Source organism: Lynx canadensis, chromosome C2 (assembly GCF_007474595.2).
Source record: "Lynx canadensis isolate LIC74 chromosome C2, mLynCan4.pri.v2, whole genome shotgun sequence".
Classification (NCBI taxonomy): domain Eukaryota; kingdom Metazoa; phylum Chordata; class Mammalia; order Carnivora; family Felidae; genus Lynx; species Lynx canadensis.
The window spans coordinates 19,044,341-19,064,744 of NC_044311.2; the positions used below are offsets into that span (position 1 = coordinate 19,044,341).

The 20,404-nt window shown below is 36.8% G+C and overlaps 1 protein-coding gene across 1 annotated transcript in view; it reads right to left on the minus strand.

Annotated features, from left to right (window-relative positions):
* Window positions 1–20,404, minus strand: part of LOC115523127 (ubiquitin-conjugating enzyme E2 E2-like) — a 377,540-nt gene that overhangs the window by 349,840 nt on the left and 7,296 nt on the right. The window contains 1 exon segment of the mRNA XM_030328825.1: window positions 12,750–12,800. Coding sequence (XP_030184685.1) covers window positions 12,750–12,800 — 51 coding nt within the window.

Below are 20,404 nucleotides of genomic sequence, written 5' to 3' on the forward strand. Positions count from 1 at the left end.
AATTTAGAACAAAGTGCACAAGCATTCATTTTCAGCGTATTAAAAAATCATCCCGGGGCACGTAGGTGGCTCAGTATGTTGAGGGTCCAATGCTAGATTTCAGCTCAGGTCATGATCGCAGGGTCATGGAACTGAGCCCTGCATCAGACTCCACGCTAGGGGCTCGGAACCTGATTAGATCCTCTCTCCCTCCCCCTCTCTCCCTTGCATTGTCTCAAAAAGAAAAAAGAAAGAAAGAAATCATCCAAGGCAAAATATCTACTACATGAACTCTAAAAATTTCTAAAGAAGGGGTGCCTGGGTAGCTCAGTCAGTTAAGTGGCAGACTCTTGATTTTGGCTTAGATCATGGTCTCACAGTTCCTGAGTTTGAGCCCCCATTGGGCTCTGTGCTGACAGCGTGGAGCCTACTTGGTTCTCTATCTCTCCCTCTTTCACATTCTCTCTCAAAATAAATAACTAAACTTTAAGAAAAACTTTTTTGGGGCGCCTGGGTGGCTTGGTCGGTTAAGCGTCCGACTTCGGCTCAGGTCATGATCTCACGGCCCGTGAGTTCGAGCCCCGCGTCGGGCTCTGTGCTGACCGCTCAGAGCCTGCAGCCTGTTTCAGATTCTGTGTCTCCCTCTGTCTCTGCCCCTCCCCTGTTCATGCTCTGTCTCTCTCTCTGTCTCAAAAATAAATAAACTTTGAAAAAAAAATTTAAAAAAAAAAACAAACTTTTTTTCTAATTGCTAAAGGATCTGACAACAATATAACAGGACAGTAAAGATAATTACTTTGTCTCCTTTAAAACCTGTCTGTCCCTTTCCTTCACCTCAAATCCTAATTACTGACCAAGTAGAATCATAACACTGTTTCATATCATTTATAAACCACGCTGTTGCTAGATATTTACTGAAGTGATGCACAAGTGCTTGGTTAAGAAGGCAAATTTTCTATCTCAGTGGAGAAGATGTTAACTTTGAAAGAACGGAGACTACTCCTATTCCATCTTGTCCTACCCTACTCAAGGCGCAAGTCCCTATAGTTCTACTTTTCCAGATTCTAGACCATCTTTATCCTGGCCTGGCAGGCTCAGGTTAGTTCCACCCCCCCTCCTGCAGAACCCCTTACTCACTACCTAGCCACCTGAAATCCAAAGACTGCACACGCGGGGCTTCATTTGCCTGCTACCTTGGGCCTAACACCAAAATGTCAATTGCTGGAAACCATATGTTTTTGTACTCTTCAGAAACTTTGCCCTAGCTTCACACAAGGATTTTCCCCCAGCATGTGCGGTGGAATCTGTCACCTTCCTTCAGTTCACCATTTTTGTATGCAGGTTTCAAATCATTCTACTCTAATGCGTGAGGCCACAGAATTTTGCCCTAGTCTACAAACAGGCTTGAGAGTGCCAGACCATATACTTCCCAATTTCAATATGCTATGAGTCTATCTAAAAACAAGGATTTGCAATACTGCTTTCATTTTGTTAAAAAGTTAAAAATATTTACCCAACACTTCATAATATTCATAAGGGTCTTTTACTTGAGAGCACTACGTGTGATGATCTAAACAAAACACAACAAAACAGTATTTAAAAGTCCCTGACATTTAGAATATAATGGTGGCTGGTGGGAAGAGAGAAGGGAGACAAATACTTGCGTGGTATGATAACATAACTACAAGCATAATTTTTAAAAATGTCTAAATTTACCTAAAACTGAAATTAAGCATAAATTTAAGCTTGCGCAGTTCTTGGGTGCCTTGTTTTTTTCATTTTTTAAAATGTCTACTTATTTATTTTGAGAGAGAGCAAGACAGAGCACACGTGACAGGGGAGGGGCAGAGAGAGAGGGAGACAGGGAATCCCAAGCAGGCTCCACGCTGTCAGCACAGAGCCAGACGTGGGGCTCCACCTCACAAACCATGAGATCACCACCTGAGCCAAAAATCAAGAGTCAGACGCTTAACCAATTGAGCTACCCAGGTGCCCCAAAAAGTTCTTGTTTTTCTAGATCTGCACTGCGTAATACAGTAGGTACTAATCACATATGGCTATCTAAATTTAAATTAAGTAAAATCAGGAGTTCATTTACTGAGATTAGCCACCTTTCAAGTACTAAATAGCCATATGTGGCTACAGAACAGTTTAATCATAGCAAAAAGTTCTACTGGGGCAGTGCTGTTCTGGACAGATTCATTTGTATCCATTTTGCAAATGGAAGATCTGCATAGGAAAGTCTCAAAACACTTGGCCTCTAAAGTCAGAAACACCAAAGATGAAATCCTAGTTCTGTGACTTACTTGTTATGTGACCTTGAGCAAGTTACTTAATCTCTCTAAGCTTACCTTCCCATCTATAAAACACTGTCTAAAACTAGCATCTACTTCAAGGTTAGTTCATGAAGATGAAAAGAGATAATGCTGGTAAACACTCCCCACATGGCCTCAAACACTAGGAAGCATTCAAGAGTTGTCAGCTCCCTAGTAAAATTAATTGTATTTATTCATACATAGGCACACTGAACATCAACTAAATGCTAGGGTTTGAAACACAGAGATTAAAGAGAGCATTCTCTTTGGTTGTAACATGAAGCATCAGGAGAACTAACAACAGTGGGTGTAGAAGGGGTGCGTGCTAGATTCTAGGTGGAAGGAACAAGAGGTGGCAAGGTAGACACCTTAGCCCTGGTATGAGGACTATGCCTCTCCTTTTGGTCATTTCACATTATTACTAGGCTTTATCTTCCACATAGGTCAGAGGAGAGGAGAAAGAGTCTCTACACTCCATGTACTGGAATAGAAAATGAACTTGAGCTTACAGCTTTGCCTAATTCTATTATACATTTTGGCACAAGGTGCTGCTTCTACACAAATGTGGATTTAGATACACTTTTAAAGGCATCCCAGGTAAGTCTCTAAAGTATGCAGACATTCTAATAAAAAATTTTAAATAAACATTTACAAAAAACAGTGAAAAAAATCACACTTGGACAACATAAATTTAAAAATAAAAATTTCCATTGCTCTCAATGTATACCAACAAAACTGTTTTACTTACTATTTGTAATAACACTTAATTGATAAAAGATATTTAAGTCAATGAATGTAATAATCACTGTAAAGAAATGCTTTGGATATGCTAAAAAATACAGTTTTCAGGGGCGCCTGGGTGGTTGGTTAAGCGTCCAACTCTTGATTTTGGCTCAGGTCATGATCTCACAGGTCGTGAGTTCAAGCCCCACACAGAGCCAGCTTGGGATTCTCTGTCTCTGTCTCTCTCTCTCTGCCCCTCCCCTGCTTGTGTGTGCTCTCTCTTTCTTGCTCTCAAAATAAATAAATAAACATTTAAAAAGAAGGAATACAGTTTTCAAGACATCTTAAAAGATAAAACATTATGGAAAGAGCCTAAATGTCCATCAACTGATGAATGGATAAAGAAGTTGTGGTTTATATATACAGTGAAATACTACTTGGCAATGAGAAAGAATGAAATACAGCCTTTTGTAGCAACATGGATGGAACTGGAGAGTGTTATGCTAAGTGAAATAAGTCATACAGAGAAAGACAGATACCATATGTTTTCACTCTTATGTGGATCCTGAGAAACTTAACAGAAGACCATGGGGGAGGGGAAGGGGCAAAAAAAAAAAAAAAAGTTACAGAGAGGGAAGGATGCAAACCATGAGACTCTTAAAAACAGAATAAACTGAGGGTTGATGGGGGGATGGGAGGGAGGGGAAAGTGGGTGATGGGCATTGAGGAGGGCACCTGTTGGGTGTTGTATGGAAACCAATTTGACAATAAATTTCATATTTAAAAAAGATAAAACAGCAATGCAAATTAAAATAATCACATGTTAGAAAGTAATATGACACTTTCTATCTAAAGTGCTTAGGTAATAAATCTGAAATAATAACCAGCTTAAAACTGGGCAAAATAAGTGATAAAATGTTCTGTTACTATTACAAAATACAATCCCAGTGTGATTATTTAACACATTTATTCAGACACATTCTTGTACTGCTCTTAGAACTGCAAAGAATTAAAAAAAAATATCAAAGACTCCAAGTATTGGGCACTAAGTTCACTTACTCATTCAATATTTTTCTTTATTATGAAATAAACATTAAAAAATTTTTAAAGGCAGATATTTTAAAAATTAACATTTTGAAATAAGAAAGTAAAAAAATTTTTGGTGATTTTATGGAAATGGCTATGTCTTCCCCAAGCACAGTTCTGAAGTAAAGGTACATGATAGCAAACAATTACACCTGAAGTTTCCTAACTGAAGTAACAGCCCCTTAAGGCTCTATGTTGGCTGTGCCCCAGGTAAAAAGTCAGCCTCAAGACAGAAAGACAAAAAAGAAACCATATATATACTTTTAGCAGTAAGGAAGGAGCACACCTTCAAAATTATAAAAGGCGGCACAGAAATGAAAACATAAACAAGGTTGAAACTCTCAATGCCAATGGAACAGAAGACCGTGCTTTATCCTTCTGTCATGTTGTACACGTACTCCAACTCGACAGCTATCCAACCATAGGTGCTATTCCAAACAATTCTTTAGCTGTTCTAACCATTTAATGCATCTCAAATATTAAAGACTTTTGTCTTTGTAAAGTCTATGCAAAGCCACTGAACACTGCAGCAATGGAGTCAAGAACTCACAGTGAGTGAATAAAAAATATTCCTCAATTATCTGTACCAAAGAAAGGAGAGAGAGATATGAATAATTCAGTATCCTATATAACACAGGCCCTCAATGTATATTTAAATTTTGTCATGTTAATGACTCCTCAAAAAGGCATTTCAGCCTTCTGCTAACCAATACACATTTACATCCCTTTTCGTTATTCGTAGTGTTTATTTATTAATAATCAGCCTCACTCCAAAAAAGACTGTGATGTGGCTTAAAAATTTTATGTAGTATAAAAGTACAAAATGAAGATATGGAGCTTCAAAAATAGTTGGAGGGAGGGAGTAAGAAAATAAAATATAATCTGAGTTGAGGTTTCTACACAAAAAACAGTTAACTACTCATGTCAAAGAGTAAATAAGGTATTAGTTTCTGGGCAACCAAAGTAAAGAGGAAAGCATTATCAATTTTAAGATTTACAGAAGCCACAAATATTGGCAGTTTCTTCCAACAGTATCATCACTCTTCTAGTCTTGGTTCTCCAAGCATCTGTATGTCTCATCTCTCAATTAGTTACAACCAGATTTTAGAATTAGGAACTAAGCCTGGATAGTGTACGTTATTGTAGCCTACACTTGCCCTAACACAGATCTAACATTAAGCCCTCAATAAATACTAAAATGAATGGTAGCAGCAAGTGACCTAGTATTAGGCTGAGTAACCAAGAAAAACCCATTTGGCATTAAAAGTGTAGACATATGCAAACACTGAGGCAAGAACTGTCAAATGTAAAGAAATTCTTTACTTCAACAAGTGCCAGTAATAATAACACTAACACTAACAACATACCCACAAACACACACACAAGGGAGTGTAGTAGAAAATGACTATACTCAAAAAAAATTACTTTTCAAAATGTTCTGGCAAAAAAATGTCTTATGGAATTCAGAAATATAAATCAAACATAGTACAAATGATATTCTGGAATGCCCTACATGTTGATTTTTTTTTCTTTACTGAACCACAAACGGCTAGCCATAAATGTAATTTTAAATGTATTTTTCTATCTAGTCACACATGTAAAATAATAAAAGATGAAAGAGTAGAAAACTTGGGTTTAAATCCAAATCAACAAGTAACCCTGAGCAAGTTACTCAATCCCAGGAGTCTCACAGAGTAATTGAAAAGATTAAATGAAAACCATATATGAAAATCCTTGAAAAGCTAAAAATGCCACATAAATATTACCACAATAACCAGAAAAGGAAAACAATTAGTGACAATAATTAGCTTTTGCACTGGTAGCTCTTTCCAGAGTTCACTCCTATATAAAAACTATTCCCAATTTCTATTTCAAGGCCTTCCTATTCTGTGATATAGTTTTGAAAAATATTAATCCAGATGTACACATTTTTCTCTACATACTGCCTCACTTACTATGATCTGGAAAATACATTTTCCTCTATTAAATGGCTCTCATGACACAGTGGTTGGATTTATGTCCAGTCATGGCCTCTCCTATAGTGGGAACACCTTAAACTAATGAGTGAAGACAATGAAAAGTATGGGGCGCCTGGGTGGCGCAGTCGGTTGGGCGTCCGACTTCAGCCAGGTCACGATCTCGCGGTCCGTGAGTTCGAGCCCCGCGTCAGGCTCTGGGCTGATGGCTCGGAGCCTGGAGCCTGTTTCCGATTCTGTGTCTCCCTCTCTCTCTGCCCCTCCCCCGTTCATGCTGTGTCTCTCTCTGTCCCAAAAATAAATAAACGTTGAAAAAAAAAATTAAAAAAAAAAAAAAAGAAAAGTATATCAATTAGAAAACCTACAGTTTCTGACCCAAAACTTACTACAAAGCTACAGTAATCAAGACTCTGTCAATAAATAGGAAAGAAAGACTATGTGGCATCGGCATAAGGAGAGACACATAGATCAATGGAAAAAAAAATAGAGTTCAGAAATAAGCCTTCACATTTATGATTCATTGGTTTTTCAACAAAGATGTGAAAACAATTCAACAGTCTTTTCAGCAAATGGTGCTGACACAATTGGGGATGCACACACACACAAAATAAATGTGGACCTTCACCTCACACCATATACAAAATGGATCAGAATCAAAATATTAAAGCTAAAACTAAAAAACCCTGAGAAGAAAAATAAAAGTGTACACTTCTGTAGTACTGGATTAGGCAATGGCAGAAGTGACACCAAACATACAAACAATGAAAAGAAAAAGTAGGTAAATTAGACTACATCAAAATTTAAAACTTTTGTGCCTCAAAGATCACCATCAAGGAAGTAAAAAAACTATCCACAGGAAAAAATATTTGCACATCATATATCTTAAATGGCCCTTGAACTCAAAATAAATAAAAGAACACTTACAACTTAACAATAAGACATGCAACTGAATTTTAAAATGGGCAAAAGATTTGAATAGACACTTCTCCAAAGATATAAAAATAGCCAATAAGCATATGAAAAGATGATCATCAGCATCATCGTCACTATACCCATCAAGATAATGCAAATCAAAACCACAATGATATACCACTTATACCTAAGATGGTTATTATCAAAAAGATAGACAAGAACAACTGCCAAGGTTGTACAGAAACTACAACTCTCAAACACTGCTGGTAGGAAGGCAAATGGTGCAGCATTTGTAATACAGTCTACCAATTCCCCAAAAGGTTAAATATAGTTACTCTATGACTCAACAATTCTACCTAGGAAGGTATAAACCCAAAAATATCAAAACAAATGTCTACACAAAATCCTGTACACGAATATTTACAGCAGTATTCCTAAAAGTCAAAAAGTGGAAACAACCCCAACGCATATCAACTGATGAATGGACAAATAAAATGCAGTATAGGGGCACCTGGGTGGCTCGGTCCATTAAGCGTCCAACTTCGGCTCAGGTCATGATCTCACGGTTCATGGGTTCTAGCCCCGCATTGGGCTCTGTGCTGACAGCTCAGAGCCTGGAGTCCGCTTCGTGTTCTGTGTCTCCCTCTCTCTCTGCCCTTACCCCACTCGCTCACTCGCTCTCTCTCTCTCTCTCAAAAACAAACATTAAAAAAAATTTTTTTAATGAAAACAAAAATAAAAAACAAACTAAAATGCAGTATATTCACACAATGGAATATTATTCAGAGACAAAAAGATGAAGCACTGATGCACACTACAACAAGGATGAACCCTGAAAACACCATGCTTCATGAAAGAAGCCAGTCATAAAAGATCATTCTGTCTGATTCCATTAATACAAAATGTCCAGAACAGACAAATCTATAAGAAACAGAACAGACTGATAACCTAGGGCTCGAGGTTGGAGAGTTGGGAGGAAATGGGGAAGGAGTGACTGCTAAAAGGTTTGGTGTATCTTCTGGGGGTAATCAAAATGTTGTAAAATTGATTGTGATGGTTACACAACTGTGTGAATATAGTAAAAGCCACTGAATTTTACACTTTAAATGACATCTCAATGAAGCCATTAGTTGTTTGTTTGGTTTTTTTTTAAGTAAAGCAGAGGCTGTGTCCAATGAGTAGATCATTGAAATATAGCAATAAAAAGTCAAAACTCGTAGTATAACTGAACTACATCCACTTTTAGTATTTCCTCCTTTTACTTGTTCAATTACTAAATCAAAAATCAAAATCCAAATGAATCCTTTTACCATAGTCTCTACTTTCGAAAAGTAGTTAAGGATCTCTATCATTTCCATTCTCATAAAGCAAATACAAACTAGGGCAGTATCAGATAATGACAATTTGAATTTAGTTTCTCTACAATACAGAAGAACAAGTTACCCTTTGAGTGAAAAAGTTTTAACTTGGAGACTTTTCTAGTTAGCTCCCAGTTTCCCACTAGCATCAAGTAATAGAAATGAAATGTATTAGCACATTTACAGATTCAAGAGCTGTGCTTTTGACAATTTGTGAAGAATCAGGATAGTCACAACATATAGTCATTTACAAAGGGCAGCAATTCTACCTATCAGAGCTCCGTAAGGATACTGCATGAATTTTAGTGGCTCCATCCAGCTAAGCCATTGAACAAGGCACTGAGATAGTGAGCAATTCTAGTCCAATACCTCCAATTCAGCTGGCAATATGAAAACACTTGTGGATCTGCAGAGGCACTAGGATAGAACCCTTGCAAATGTCATGGGTCAATTATGTTATCCATCATAAGAACTGAAGCCAAACAAAATATATTGTACTACTTATGGGAAATATTCTAAATATATAACCAAACTTCACCCAAACTAGGTGTAATTTTCTATGCCTATGGCCCTACAGACCCCACAATTTTATAAACAGAAACTTTTTTCTTAGTTGTATCATAAGGTTTTGTTTTTAAACATTAACTCTTATGTTATAATAGAAAAAACACCCAAAGGTACTTAATTGAATCAAGCTTTAAGAAAAACTGTATTACTGCATTTTTACCTTAAAGACAACAGAAGTGAATAGAAAATTGAAAGATGGACAGGTATGTGTTTCTTATAAAAAGAAATAATTCAACTTATTATCAAAGTATTTTGTGGATACTTTTAAAATATTTAGACTCATTCAAAACCTGAAAAGAAAAATTAAACAATACCACAGTAGTTCCTCTAAAAATGCCTTACACAAACATATCTATCTACACTGAATGATAGAATTCAGAGAGACTTTATATTCCCAACATGTCTACATGACAGACTCAGAGTACTTTAACACATGCTAGTTCCTGCAAAATAATTCCAAGAAATGCTAAAATGGACATCACATAAGAGATGCACCAAAATTCAGAGGTGCCATCTCTAACTTGACAAATAGATATAACTGGGCTGTACTAGTTTAATAAGGCTCCAGAAAATAAGGGTAAACCACACTCAAAGTGAAATGTAACACACAGTCAGCCACCCTGACTGAGAGCACTAATAACAGATAAAATACTTTCTCCGTTCTGACTGCCTAAACAGGCACACTCACAGATGTTCCCTCATACATAATCTTTACCTGTGATAGTGAGCTAACCATTACCCAAAAGGCAACCAAACAAAAGGCAGGATTTTAAGAGGCCTGCGTGCTAGTAAAGATAATACACAAAGAGAGTACTAGAGGAGTATGATTTTGACTCCTTCTAGTAGGCATATAGCTTTAATTTAGAATATCTCTGTAAATTAATTATTTAGTCATTAGGGCACAAATACAGGCAGCACAGAACTTTTAAAAATCAACCACAAAAGCACTGTTAACTTTGTGCCAAAAATAAGCCAAACTAAAATTATGGTCTAACTTCACTTTCTTAAGATAGTAACCACATTCTCACTGAAATATAGATGGAGAGATTTACTATAAACCACAATCAAATATTTGACACCAAACAATCCAAAGGCCACAGTAATCCACTTAACGATCACAATGACATCTATATTTAGTAGCACAAGTACACAGGGCACGTAGAACTAATCACCACTTCCCAATCAGCCACAGCATGGAGGATCTTTGCCTGCAAAGGGAGCACCACATATGTGAAGGTAACTATGATCTTCATCTCTGCCTGATCCAGTCCAATCAGCCGTTCAGGGATCAAGAAAAGGAGCCAAAGCTACAGAATCACAGACCTGGCTTCTAAAGCAAACTTGCTAGCTATCCAATCTTCATACCATTAAATCAATTTCCTTGCAAATTCCCATAAGCAAGCAGTTTAACCAAAGTAGGCATCTTTCTACAATGTTCTATGTCAATTATATCTTTCTACAACGTCCCATGTCAATTATATCTCAATAAAACTGGAAAAAAACACAACAAAGTAGGTATCTTTGCTAAAACTGTCTGAAGGGCTTATTGTGCGTGACATCCACATTTTAAAATGATTTTATAAAGAGTTTACATAACTAGTAATGATATCATTAACTATGGCTCAGTGAAAAAGTTAATCTCCTAATTTCAGATGACATTATAAACTTTTCTTTTTTAAATAGAATTGCGATTTATTTTAGTTTATTTAAATAATTATCAATATGTAATTCCTTTTCTCACACTTGATGCATGTTTTCCTGCATGTTTACAACATATTGGTTTAATCAAATCTAAATTATTACCTGTAATAAATCAAAACTAAATAAGGCAAATGTACTGGAAAATAATATATCTTAAAGTAACAGTCTAGCCATCACGTGATATTTTATGTAGATTTCATTTATTAAAAATGAGACTTAAGCTCATTAAGGGGCTCCCGGGTGGCTCGGTCGGTTAAGCATCCAACTTCGGCTCAGGTCACGATCTCACGGTCCATGAGTTCGAGCCCCGCGTAGGGCTCTGTGCTGAGAGCTCAGAGCCTGGAGCCCGTTTCAGATTCTGTGTCTCCCTCTCTCTCTGCCCCTCCCCTGTTCATGCTGTGTCTCTCTCTGTCTCAAAAATAAATAAACGTTAAAAACAATTTTTTTTAAATAAAAATAAAAAAAAAACAAGCTCATTAAAACAAAGTAGTTTATTTTGCCAACTGTTTTCAAAAGTTAAGCAAATAAGTATATAAATTAAGTTCATATTTTTACCAATTTAGTTGTAAGAAGGTTACAAAAGTCATACATGTGGCAAAATAATTTAGTTTTTTAAAAACATTCAAACTGGAGCACCTGGGTGGCTCAGTTAGTTAAGCGCCCAACTTCGGCTCAGGTCATGATCTCCTGGTTCATGGGTTTGAGCCCCATGTCAGGCTCTGTGTTGATAGCTGGGATTCTATGTCTCCCTCTCTCTCTGCCCCTCCCCCCCGCTTGTGCTCTTTCTCTCTCAAAAATAAATAAACATTAAAAAATTTTTTTTAAAGATTCAAACCATTAAAATGAATACTGTCATAAGAAACAAGAGATTTTAGATTTCATTCAAACCGGAATTTTCCACAAATCATTCCATTTCCATGAATTGGCCAGCAAAGCCTAAACTATGATCTGCCATCTGAAAAAATCTCTGATGTAACACAGTCGTTAAGTGAGACAAAAAGTCTTAGTGTTAAACGGTTTTCACCTAACAGAAATATTTGGTCTATTTGAATAAAACAGTCTTTGAATATTATTGTGAGTACATACACGGTATATGACTCTCATGTAAAGAACCACATTAGATTCACCACAAACATAAAAGGCCTTATTAGAAATGTTTCTACACAAAACACTTGTCAACTAGCCAACTATCAAATAGCCATCTGCAAAGTTTTCACTTTCATTAATACACAGAGTTGCTATCTTTGCTTCCACAAAAAAATAAGATCAGTGAAATCAGAAATCGCACCAAACAATAAATTCTACCTGCATTCAGTATTGGCAACACTTTCCTGTGATCGGCTGTCTCACCTTCAATCCACAAGACTACCAATTTAAACTACGAAAACTCCATGTTGGCCTAGTTCCAACACCAACCTCACATCAAAACAAAGAAATGTTTAAAATAGTCAAACAGCCGTCTTCTAACTATTCCACCAGATCCAAGATACAGTACAACGTTAAGAGTTCATTTTTCTCCTCTTCCTCTATGTACCTGTATAACACTAATCATTTCCAGGCAAGCACTTTTACTTCTTATAAGTAAACTCTGACCAGAAAATTGAAAAATGTAGTCATAAAGGAGAGAACATTTTCAATTTAATACCACTGCCTCAAATCACCCATTCTTACTTCTACATACACCCTTTCCACGGCCAATGATTTAAGAAATAATGTAAACCATGAAGAAACACTGTTTAATGTTCCAGCACTTTTAAAAATCAATTTCCAACAAGATAACAAGTGAATTATCAAATAGCAAATACTTTAGCCACACTATTATTCTATCATTAAAGAAATCATTTAAGGCCCCATCACCTCACCAACTAAAAGATAACTGTATTTGTTACTCTATAATTTCATTATCTTATTGTCACTGCATTGCTGTATGTTTGGCAACTCCACCACTCCTCTACAATAGACTTGATAAGTATGCCATTTCAGCACAGAAACAACAACCATCTTCCACAGTCATTTAAGTCCAAACCACAATGATATTTTACTAATTAATCAGACTGTAACAACAGGTGCACATCAAACAATTCAATTATACCTTGTGCAAAAGACACAAATAAAAATCCATAAGTACTTACCTACAGTTGGGAGGAGGGTCCAACGTAATCTCTGCGAGTTCCTTCTGAATTCTTTAAAAAAGAGACAAAGTTATGTTAAAATGTCTTCACACTCTTAACAGTTCATTAAAGTGTTATACTTTTACACTAACACTTCCCATCTGTGTGTTTTTATTTTGAAACGCTAATACTGTATAAATCATCATATACAATAACATTCAAGTAGCAACTTCTACCATGATTTTGGCAATGCACCTACAAAAGGTAAAAAGACTGGCCATGATCAGTACATGTAGCCTACAGAAACAACACTGACTTAAATTAAAATGTCACTGAACCACCGATAACACTAACCAAAATTTCTAGTTTAAAAATTTTTTTTTCCAACGTTTTTATTTATTTTTGGGACAGAGAGAGACAGAGCATGAACGGGGGAGGGGCAGAGAGAGAGGGAGACACAGAATCGGAAACAGGCTCCAGGCTCCGAGCCATCAGCCCAGAGCCTGACGCGGGGCTCGAACTCACGGACCGCGAGATCGTGACCTGGCTGAAGTCGGACGCCCAACCGACTGCGCCACCCACGCGCCCCAAAATTTCTAGTTTAAATTGGAAACCTTTGTCACATTATTTATGGATCATTCCAACTTCTGATCTGTACAAGAACCTCCCCAAATAAGATGGAAAGATGATTATTAATTAAGGCTTCTGAATGATCCAAACCACTGATAAAGAATTATCAGGATCTCATTTCAACATGTGAAACTGCTATCAAAATACAAATGGGGGCACCTGGGTGGCGCAGTTGGTTAAGCGTCCAACTTCGGCTCAGGTCATGATCTTGCAGTCCATGAGTTCGGGCTCCACGTCGGGCTCTGTGCTGACAGCTCAGAGCCTGGAGCCCGCTTCAGATTCTGTCCCTCGCTTCCTTTGCCCCTCCCCCACTCATGCTTTTTCTCTCCCTCTCTCAAAAATGAATAAATGTTACAAAAAGTTTTTTTAATATAAATGGTATTCCTCCCTAAAGCCTCTAGGTTGGAGAAGGTAGAGGCTTTCCAGTTTGACATTATTCCTTCCGCATGGACTATCCTAATAATATGCAGATAACCGTCTTAATGTCATTGCACGAGATTCATGCAAAAAGAACTTTTTTTAAAACCTGCTTTTCCCATGTGTTATTTTTCAACTTTGACTTTTAACTGCATCTAATTCCTTATATGCACATACAAAGGCTAACAGTGCTACAACGTTTTAGAAGACTATACTTAAAATTTTTCAACTTTGACTTTCAACTGCATCTAATTCCTCATATACATATACAAAGGCTAACAGTGCTACAACGTTTTAGAAGACTATACTTAGCAATCTCTTAACTAGCATTCTTCTCTTAAATACCATATTAAAGAGAGGCTTCGTTAAACCAAGATACAAAAAAATTCTCAAAGCCATTTCTTGTCCTTAGCTTTGGTTTTTAAACATGAGATTTGCTAACTGGATGCCTGTTATCTGGTAATTATTGTGATAGTAAATGGATGATAGTTACTAAAGTACCCTAAAAAATAAGAATCTGAAAACATTTACTCTCAATTTCATTTCATGTCTTTTTCAAGGCAACAAATGAAAATACAGAAATAGACGTGACTCCTGAGAGGCCTGGCATCAATTTCCTAAAGGAATTGCATGTTACTAACATAATTTTCACTTTTCTAAGCCATGTGATTCAAGGTTGGGGAGGCATTATGAAGTTGAGAAAGACTTACAAGTTCAAAGCCAAAAACACTTTCATTTTAATTCTGCTATGCCATTAATTGAGAGTTATTCAGTAAAAAGACTGTTCACACCTGCATTCTCTTTCTTTCTCTCTCTCTGAGCCTCAGCTTTCTATCCTATAAAATGAAGAGGTTTATTTTTCATCCTAAAAAATGAAGAGGTTAACTTCATGATCAGTTTTATCTTTAAAACATATGATTCCTTCTGATACGGTTTCTATGATGTGTTCACATACATATAAAGTATATACAATCTATAATTAAATGAGAAATCTCAAAGATCTGATATAGAGGAACACTCTTTATGGATCTCACACAAATGTATACAACAGGCACTTGACAACTAATAAGTCCAGGTTAAGGACAGTAAACTAAGCACACACACATCCACCTCCTATCCCTTCAGGACTCCACTCGGGGCAGGCAGGAAAGGGCAGGGAGGCGAAATACAGAAAGTGCAAAAAGGAATAAACAGCAAAGAAAAGGAGATGAGAAGTTTCAGTATATTTTTGGAAGACAAAGAAAGCAGACAGGTGTAAATTAAACAGGTGGAGATGGCCAAGAAGGGGCTGCAGAGTGTGTAAAAATATAATAAAGACTGGGGCGCCTGGGTGGCTCAGTCAGTTAAGCATCCTTGATTTCAGCTCAAATCATGATCTTATGGTCATAGGATTGGGCCCTGTTTGGGGCTCTGCACTGGCAATGAGGAGCCTGCCTGGGATTCTCTCTTTCTCCCTCTCTTTCTGCCTGTCCCTTGCTCCTGCATGCATGCCCTCTCTCACCCTCTCTCTCAAAATAAATAAGCATTTTTAAAAAAGAATATAATAAAGACACATTATTAAGAGGAGGGGAGACAACCAGAAATTCCAGAAGAAAAACACCTAGGTAAGAAAAGCATAGATCAGGGCCCTGGGTCGCTCAGTTAAGCAATAGACTCTTGATTTCGGCTCAGGTCATGATCTCACAGTTTGTGAGTTCAAGCCCTGCATCAGGCTCTGTGCTGAGAGTGTGGGGCCCACTTGGGATTCTCTCTCTCCCTCCCTCTCTCTGCCCCTCCCAAGCTCTCTCTCAAAATACATAAACTTCAAAAAAATTATTCAACAAATAGGTGAAAATACTGTATATAATTTAGATTTATGCAGAAAAACCAATAGAAGGACTAAAACCAGAGATGGCTAAGAGAGAGAGAGTCTGCTTCAAGACAACTGGGATAGGAAGGTATTTGGACAGAAAATTGTTGCTTTCCATTAAATAGGTCTCTGTACTACTTAGTTAGCAGAAACATGAATAACTTATACAAATTGTTTTTAAACCAAGAGGACCAAAAGAATAGGCATTCAAGAGTGAGCTTAAACTGTCAATGTAAACTTTTTGACATAAAAGAATTTCTTTGGGATTTTCAAATAACTCATCTTACTTTATGCTTACACTGTCCCTTTTGATTTAAAAAATTGATAAATCAGGGGCACCTGGATGGCTCCGTAGGTTAAGCATCCAACTCTTGATTTCTGTTCAGGTCATGATCTCATGGTTTGTGAGACTGAGCCCTGTGTTCGGCTCTACACTGATAATGCGGAACCTGCTTGAGATTCTCTGCTCTCTCTCTGTCCTCCCCTGCCGCCCCCAACACTTGTGTGTGTTCTCTTTCTAAGTAAATTTTTTAAAAGCTGATAAATCATAATTTTCTGTCAAATAATGGAACTTGAACACCTCTGGATGTCTATAATTCCAGATCTAATTATTCAATACAAAAAGCAATTTATTGATAAACTTGACAACTCTAAGCAGTGAGTCAATATATTAAAATATATTTTGTGCCACACCTAAGAATGGATATATTTCTCTTGACAATATATTCATTGCTTTTCTTGACAGAAAAGATTATACTAAGAATTGCTATTTAAACAGTTGCAAGATGTCCTGCTGCTTTCAATGACAGCAATTCAATTCTATCTCAAAAGCTGTGATCATGGTATGTATTAAGTTTCGCAGTCTTGACATGTGGGGTAAGAAAGGTAGCTATTTCAGGCACTGTCCCTTAGGGTGAGGAAAAATGAAAAAGTATCAATAATTCACACTTACAGTGTACCTTTCACATGATGATCTTAGTCTATTAAAAGTGAATTAAATAAATCTCACAAAATTCTCTAAGCATTACTGTTTTATCATTTCCCATTTAAAAGATAAGGAAACTAAGGCTAGTTATTGTACACTGGTAAGGTGAGAGGCAATTATCTTGCTAAGTCAAACAAATAAATGACCTCTCTCTTATCAAAACGTTGAAGACAAAATTATTTCTTTATATATAAATCAACTAGACAATTGCCTAAATTCCCAATTTCCATCTAGCAGTGCCACTTCTTTGGTTATTAAGATACTTAAGTCAGCAAATGCACATAGTTATGGAGACAAGTCAGAAGCAAAATACAAACTAAATTTCAGTTTGAAAGACTTCACCTAATACCTTAACTGTTCCAAGAATGGTAAGAGTTACTGCATGTGACTGTCATTCGCTAAAAAGAATGGAGTGAGGGGAGGGGAAAAGAAACAACAATCAGGATTCATTTAGATTTAATTGAAGAATATGGTACCAAAATCACAGACATGCTTATGCTTACACTGTCCCTTTTGATTTAAAAGAAGGTATGAAGCATGCATTTTAACATCAACATATTGGTTTAATGGCTCAGAAAAAATGAAGCAGTACATGTGTACTGACATATTTCAAACACACATATTTCAGGTTAAAGAAAATTCAGGGGGGGCACCTGGGTGGTTCAGTCAGTTAGTTAAGCATCCAACTTCAGCTTAAGTCATGATCTCACATGGGTTTGAGCCCCTCACTGGGCTCTGTGCTGACAGCTCAGAGCCTAGAGCCTGCTTTGGATTCTGTGTCTCCCTCTCTCTCTGCCCCTCCCCAGCTTGTGCTCTCTCTCTCAAAAACAAATAAACAAACATTAAAAAGGGGGCACCTGGGCGGCTCAGTTGGTTAAGCGCCTACTTTGGCTCCGATCATGATCTCGCAGTTTGCCAGCTGGAGCCCGGCATAGGGCTGTGTGCTCACAGCTCAGAGTCTGGAACCTGTTGTGGATTCTGTGTCTTCCTCTCTCTCTCTCTGCCCCTCCCCCGCTCATGGTGTGTGTGTGTGTGTGTGTGTGTGTGTGTGTGTGTGTGTGTGTCTCAAAAAATAAACATTAAGAAATTTTTTTAAAAACATTAAGACAAAGACGATTCAGGAACTCACTCAGGTCCAAGTAGAGCATGAATATTTGGACATGGGAATTCACAAAGGTATTTTCTTAACAGTTATTTAAAAAGAAAAAAGTGTGCCACCAAAATGCCTTTCTATATTCTTAAATGGACTGTATTCCTTGGCCACCTGAGAACTCCCTAACCAACTGAATCAACTGGTCAAAACCTTTGAAAATGAAATTATTATCAAGAAAAACACCACTCAATTAATCACTAAATTTTTTTAAATTTCAAAGTAGTCTCTGAATTAAACTAGAAAAGACAGAGTCAATGCACATAATAAGCCTAAAGTTTAATTCTGAATGGTGATATAAACTATATATCCGTGATTTTTAAGATATCCTCAATAAATACTTTTGCACAACGCATCCTGATTTCAGAAACATTAAAAAGTTTTTATGTGTACATTTAGAATCAAGAAGATGAAGTAATTATAAAAGATTATCTATAAAGAGTACTAATTCATTCTAATGTAGAAAACTATAATAAACGTTTACGCTGGAACACACTGGAATCCACCCTTCAACCTAACAAAAATTTAGAGTCTAAAACCAAATAGCAGTATGTCCAGTAAAATCACAATGTCTACTCCAAACAAAGTTAATTTGGAATAAATGTGATTTAAAATTCACAGTTACAGATGTGTCAACACTTGAAAGCAGTACAGTCAATTCAATGACGAGCTCAAAATAACTGTTTTATTGAACTGACTAGTCAATCAAATAAAATCATCAAAATGTGTCACTGCTAGACATAGTCCAACTACATACTTGCAAATATAACAAGTGATATAGACATTATCAAGATAAAAGCACATCAATTTTTTAAGAAACAAATTCTTGCCAAGGAGCAAAAACTGACAAATATGTAACTATAATCTTCCTCTTACCTCAAAATAGATGAAATTAACTTAACCATTGTTTAAATAAAGTGTCCACTTAAATGATTCCTATATTCTACGTCACTCTTCCATAATACCTTAAAAACAGATTTTTTTTTTAAAACACGTTTCTACACAAAAGTATTAGTTCTTCAGTTATAGCACATTTCATGCAATTGAGCGCTTATGTACAAAGTACTTTTCTTGAGTTACATAAAATACACATAATCACAGCATCTGAGTATTTCTAGTTCAACAATAGTATTATGTCCTCAAAGGTTAACATAGATCTCATTTTCCTAAAGTTTATCAAATGAACTTAAAAAACATCTACAAGACTTTAAGTAGCACAAAGTCTATAAATGACAGCACCACTGTATGAGACCTTACTAGATGGCAAATAAATGCTTTATCATATTTAGTCCTCATGACGGCCTTGTGAAGAAGTACCATTATTATCTCCATTTTACAGAAAAGGAAACTGAGGTTGGAAACGTTAAATTATGTATCTCAGATCACAGAGCTGCTAAATGCCAGAACCTACAATCAAACCCAGATCCCAGCTCTAGAGTCCAAGCTGTGTACTTCTTCTGATAAATTATCTCTTATAAAATGACACTATATGGAAAAGACTTCTCACCTGAATAAAAATTAACAATAATAAATTAGAATTTTATTTTGAAATGATCTCTAACTTTGAATCTTCTGCACACATTAGTACTGGGATCTTAATTACCCATGGAAGAGCCAATCCCTACAATCAAATCAAGGTTCTAAGACACCTGTAAGTAAATACTGTAACTCTACTATGGTAGGCACTATAGATATAATGATGAATTTAAAAGATGTGGGTCTGCCTTCCTGACTCTCAATTTTTTCCTGAGTTCTTAGAACTTAAGCAAAGATAGAAAAAAAATAAAATAACTTCACTACCAACTAAGTTGGAGGAAAAGATGAGTGAAAAATTAAGCTTTCTCTTTTAACTCCGACAACACTTCCTACTCTAACCACTGCAATAATACCAATTACTATTATGCGCCGATCAGGCACTGTCTTGGAGTCTTTACACACACGTACTATCTCAAAACTAGGACTTATCCTCTTTTTAAAGGGGAGGGGGAGGGACTAGGTTTGACTATATAATGTATACTTCAGGGTTTTTCTTTTTATTTTTTTTAATGTTTATTTATTTTTGAGAGAGAGACAGAGATAGAGCACGAGTGGGGGAGGGGCAGAGAGAGAGGGAGACACAGAGTCCGAAGCAGGCTCCAGGCTCTGAGCTGTTAGCATGGAGCCTGATGTGGGGCTTGAACTCACAACCTGAGCTGAAGTCAGACACTTAACCGACTGAGCCACCAGGTGCCCCTATAATCTATACTTTGTACACACTGTAGTAAAATAAAGTAAAATATTACCCATGTACTTGAAAAAATCATGCAATCCTCACTTTCACACATTGTACACTTAATGGTCTCTCACACACAGAATTTGGTCTTTTGATACATCACTCAATTATGATTTTGAGGGATTATGGAGATCCTCCTAATGAGGGGGAAAGGCAGGGCCTCATGAAACAGACAGGAGTCTTTGCTAACTAGCATCATGGGACAACTGAGCACAAACCCAGGCAAAGCACTATCCCAACTCTACTTCCCACAGACCTGGACAGCCCATTCTCTCCCTTTTCTGACAAGCTGAAGATGCCCTGTGAAAATCCTTATTATCAGAAGCTGATGACTAAAGTACAGTTTCCTCATTTACATGCAGGTATACTCTAT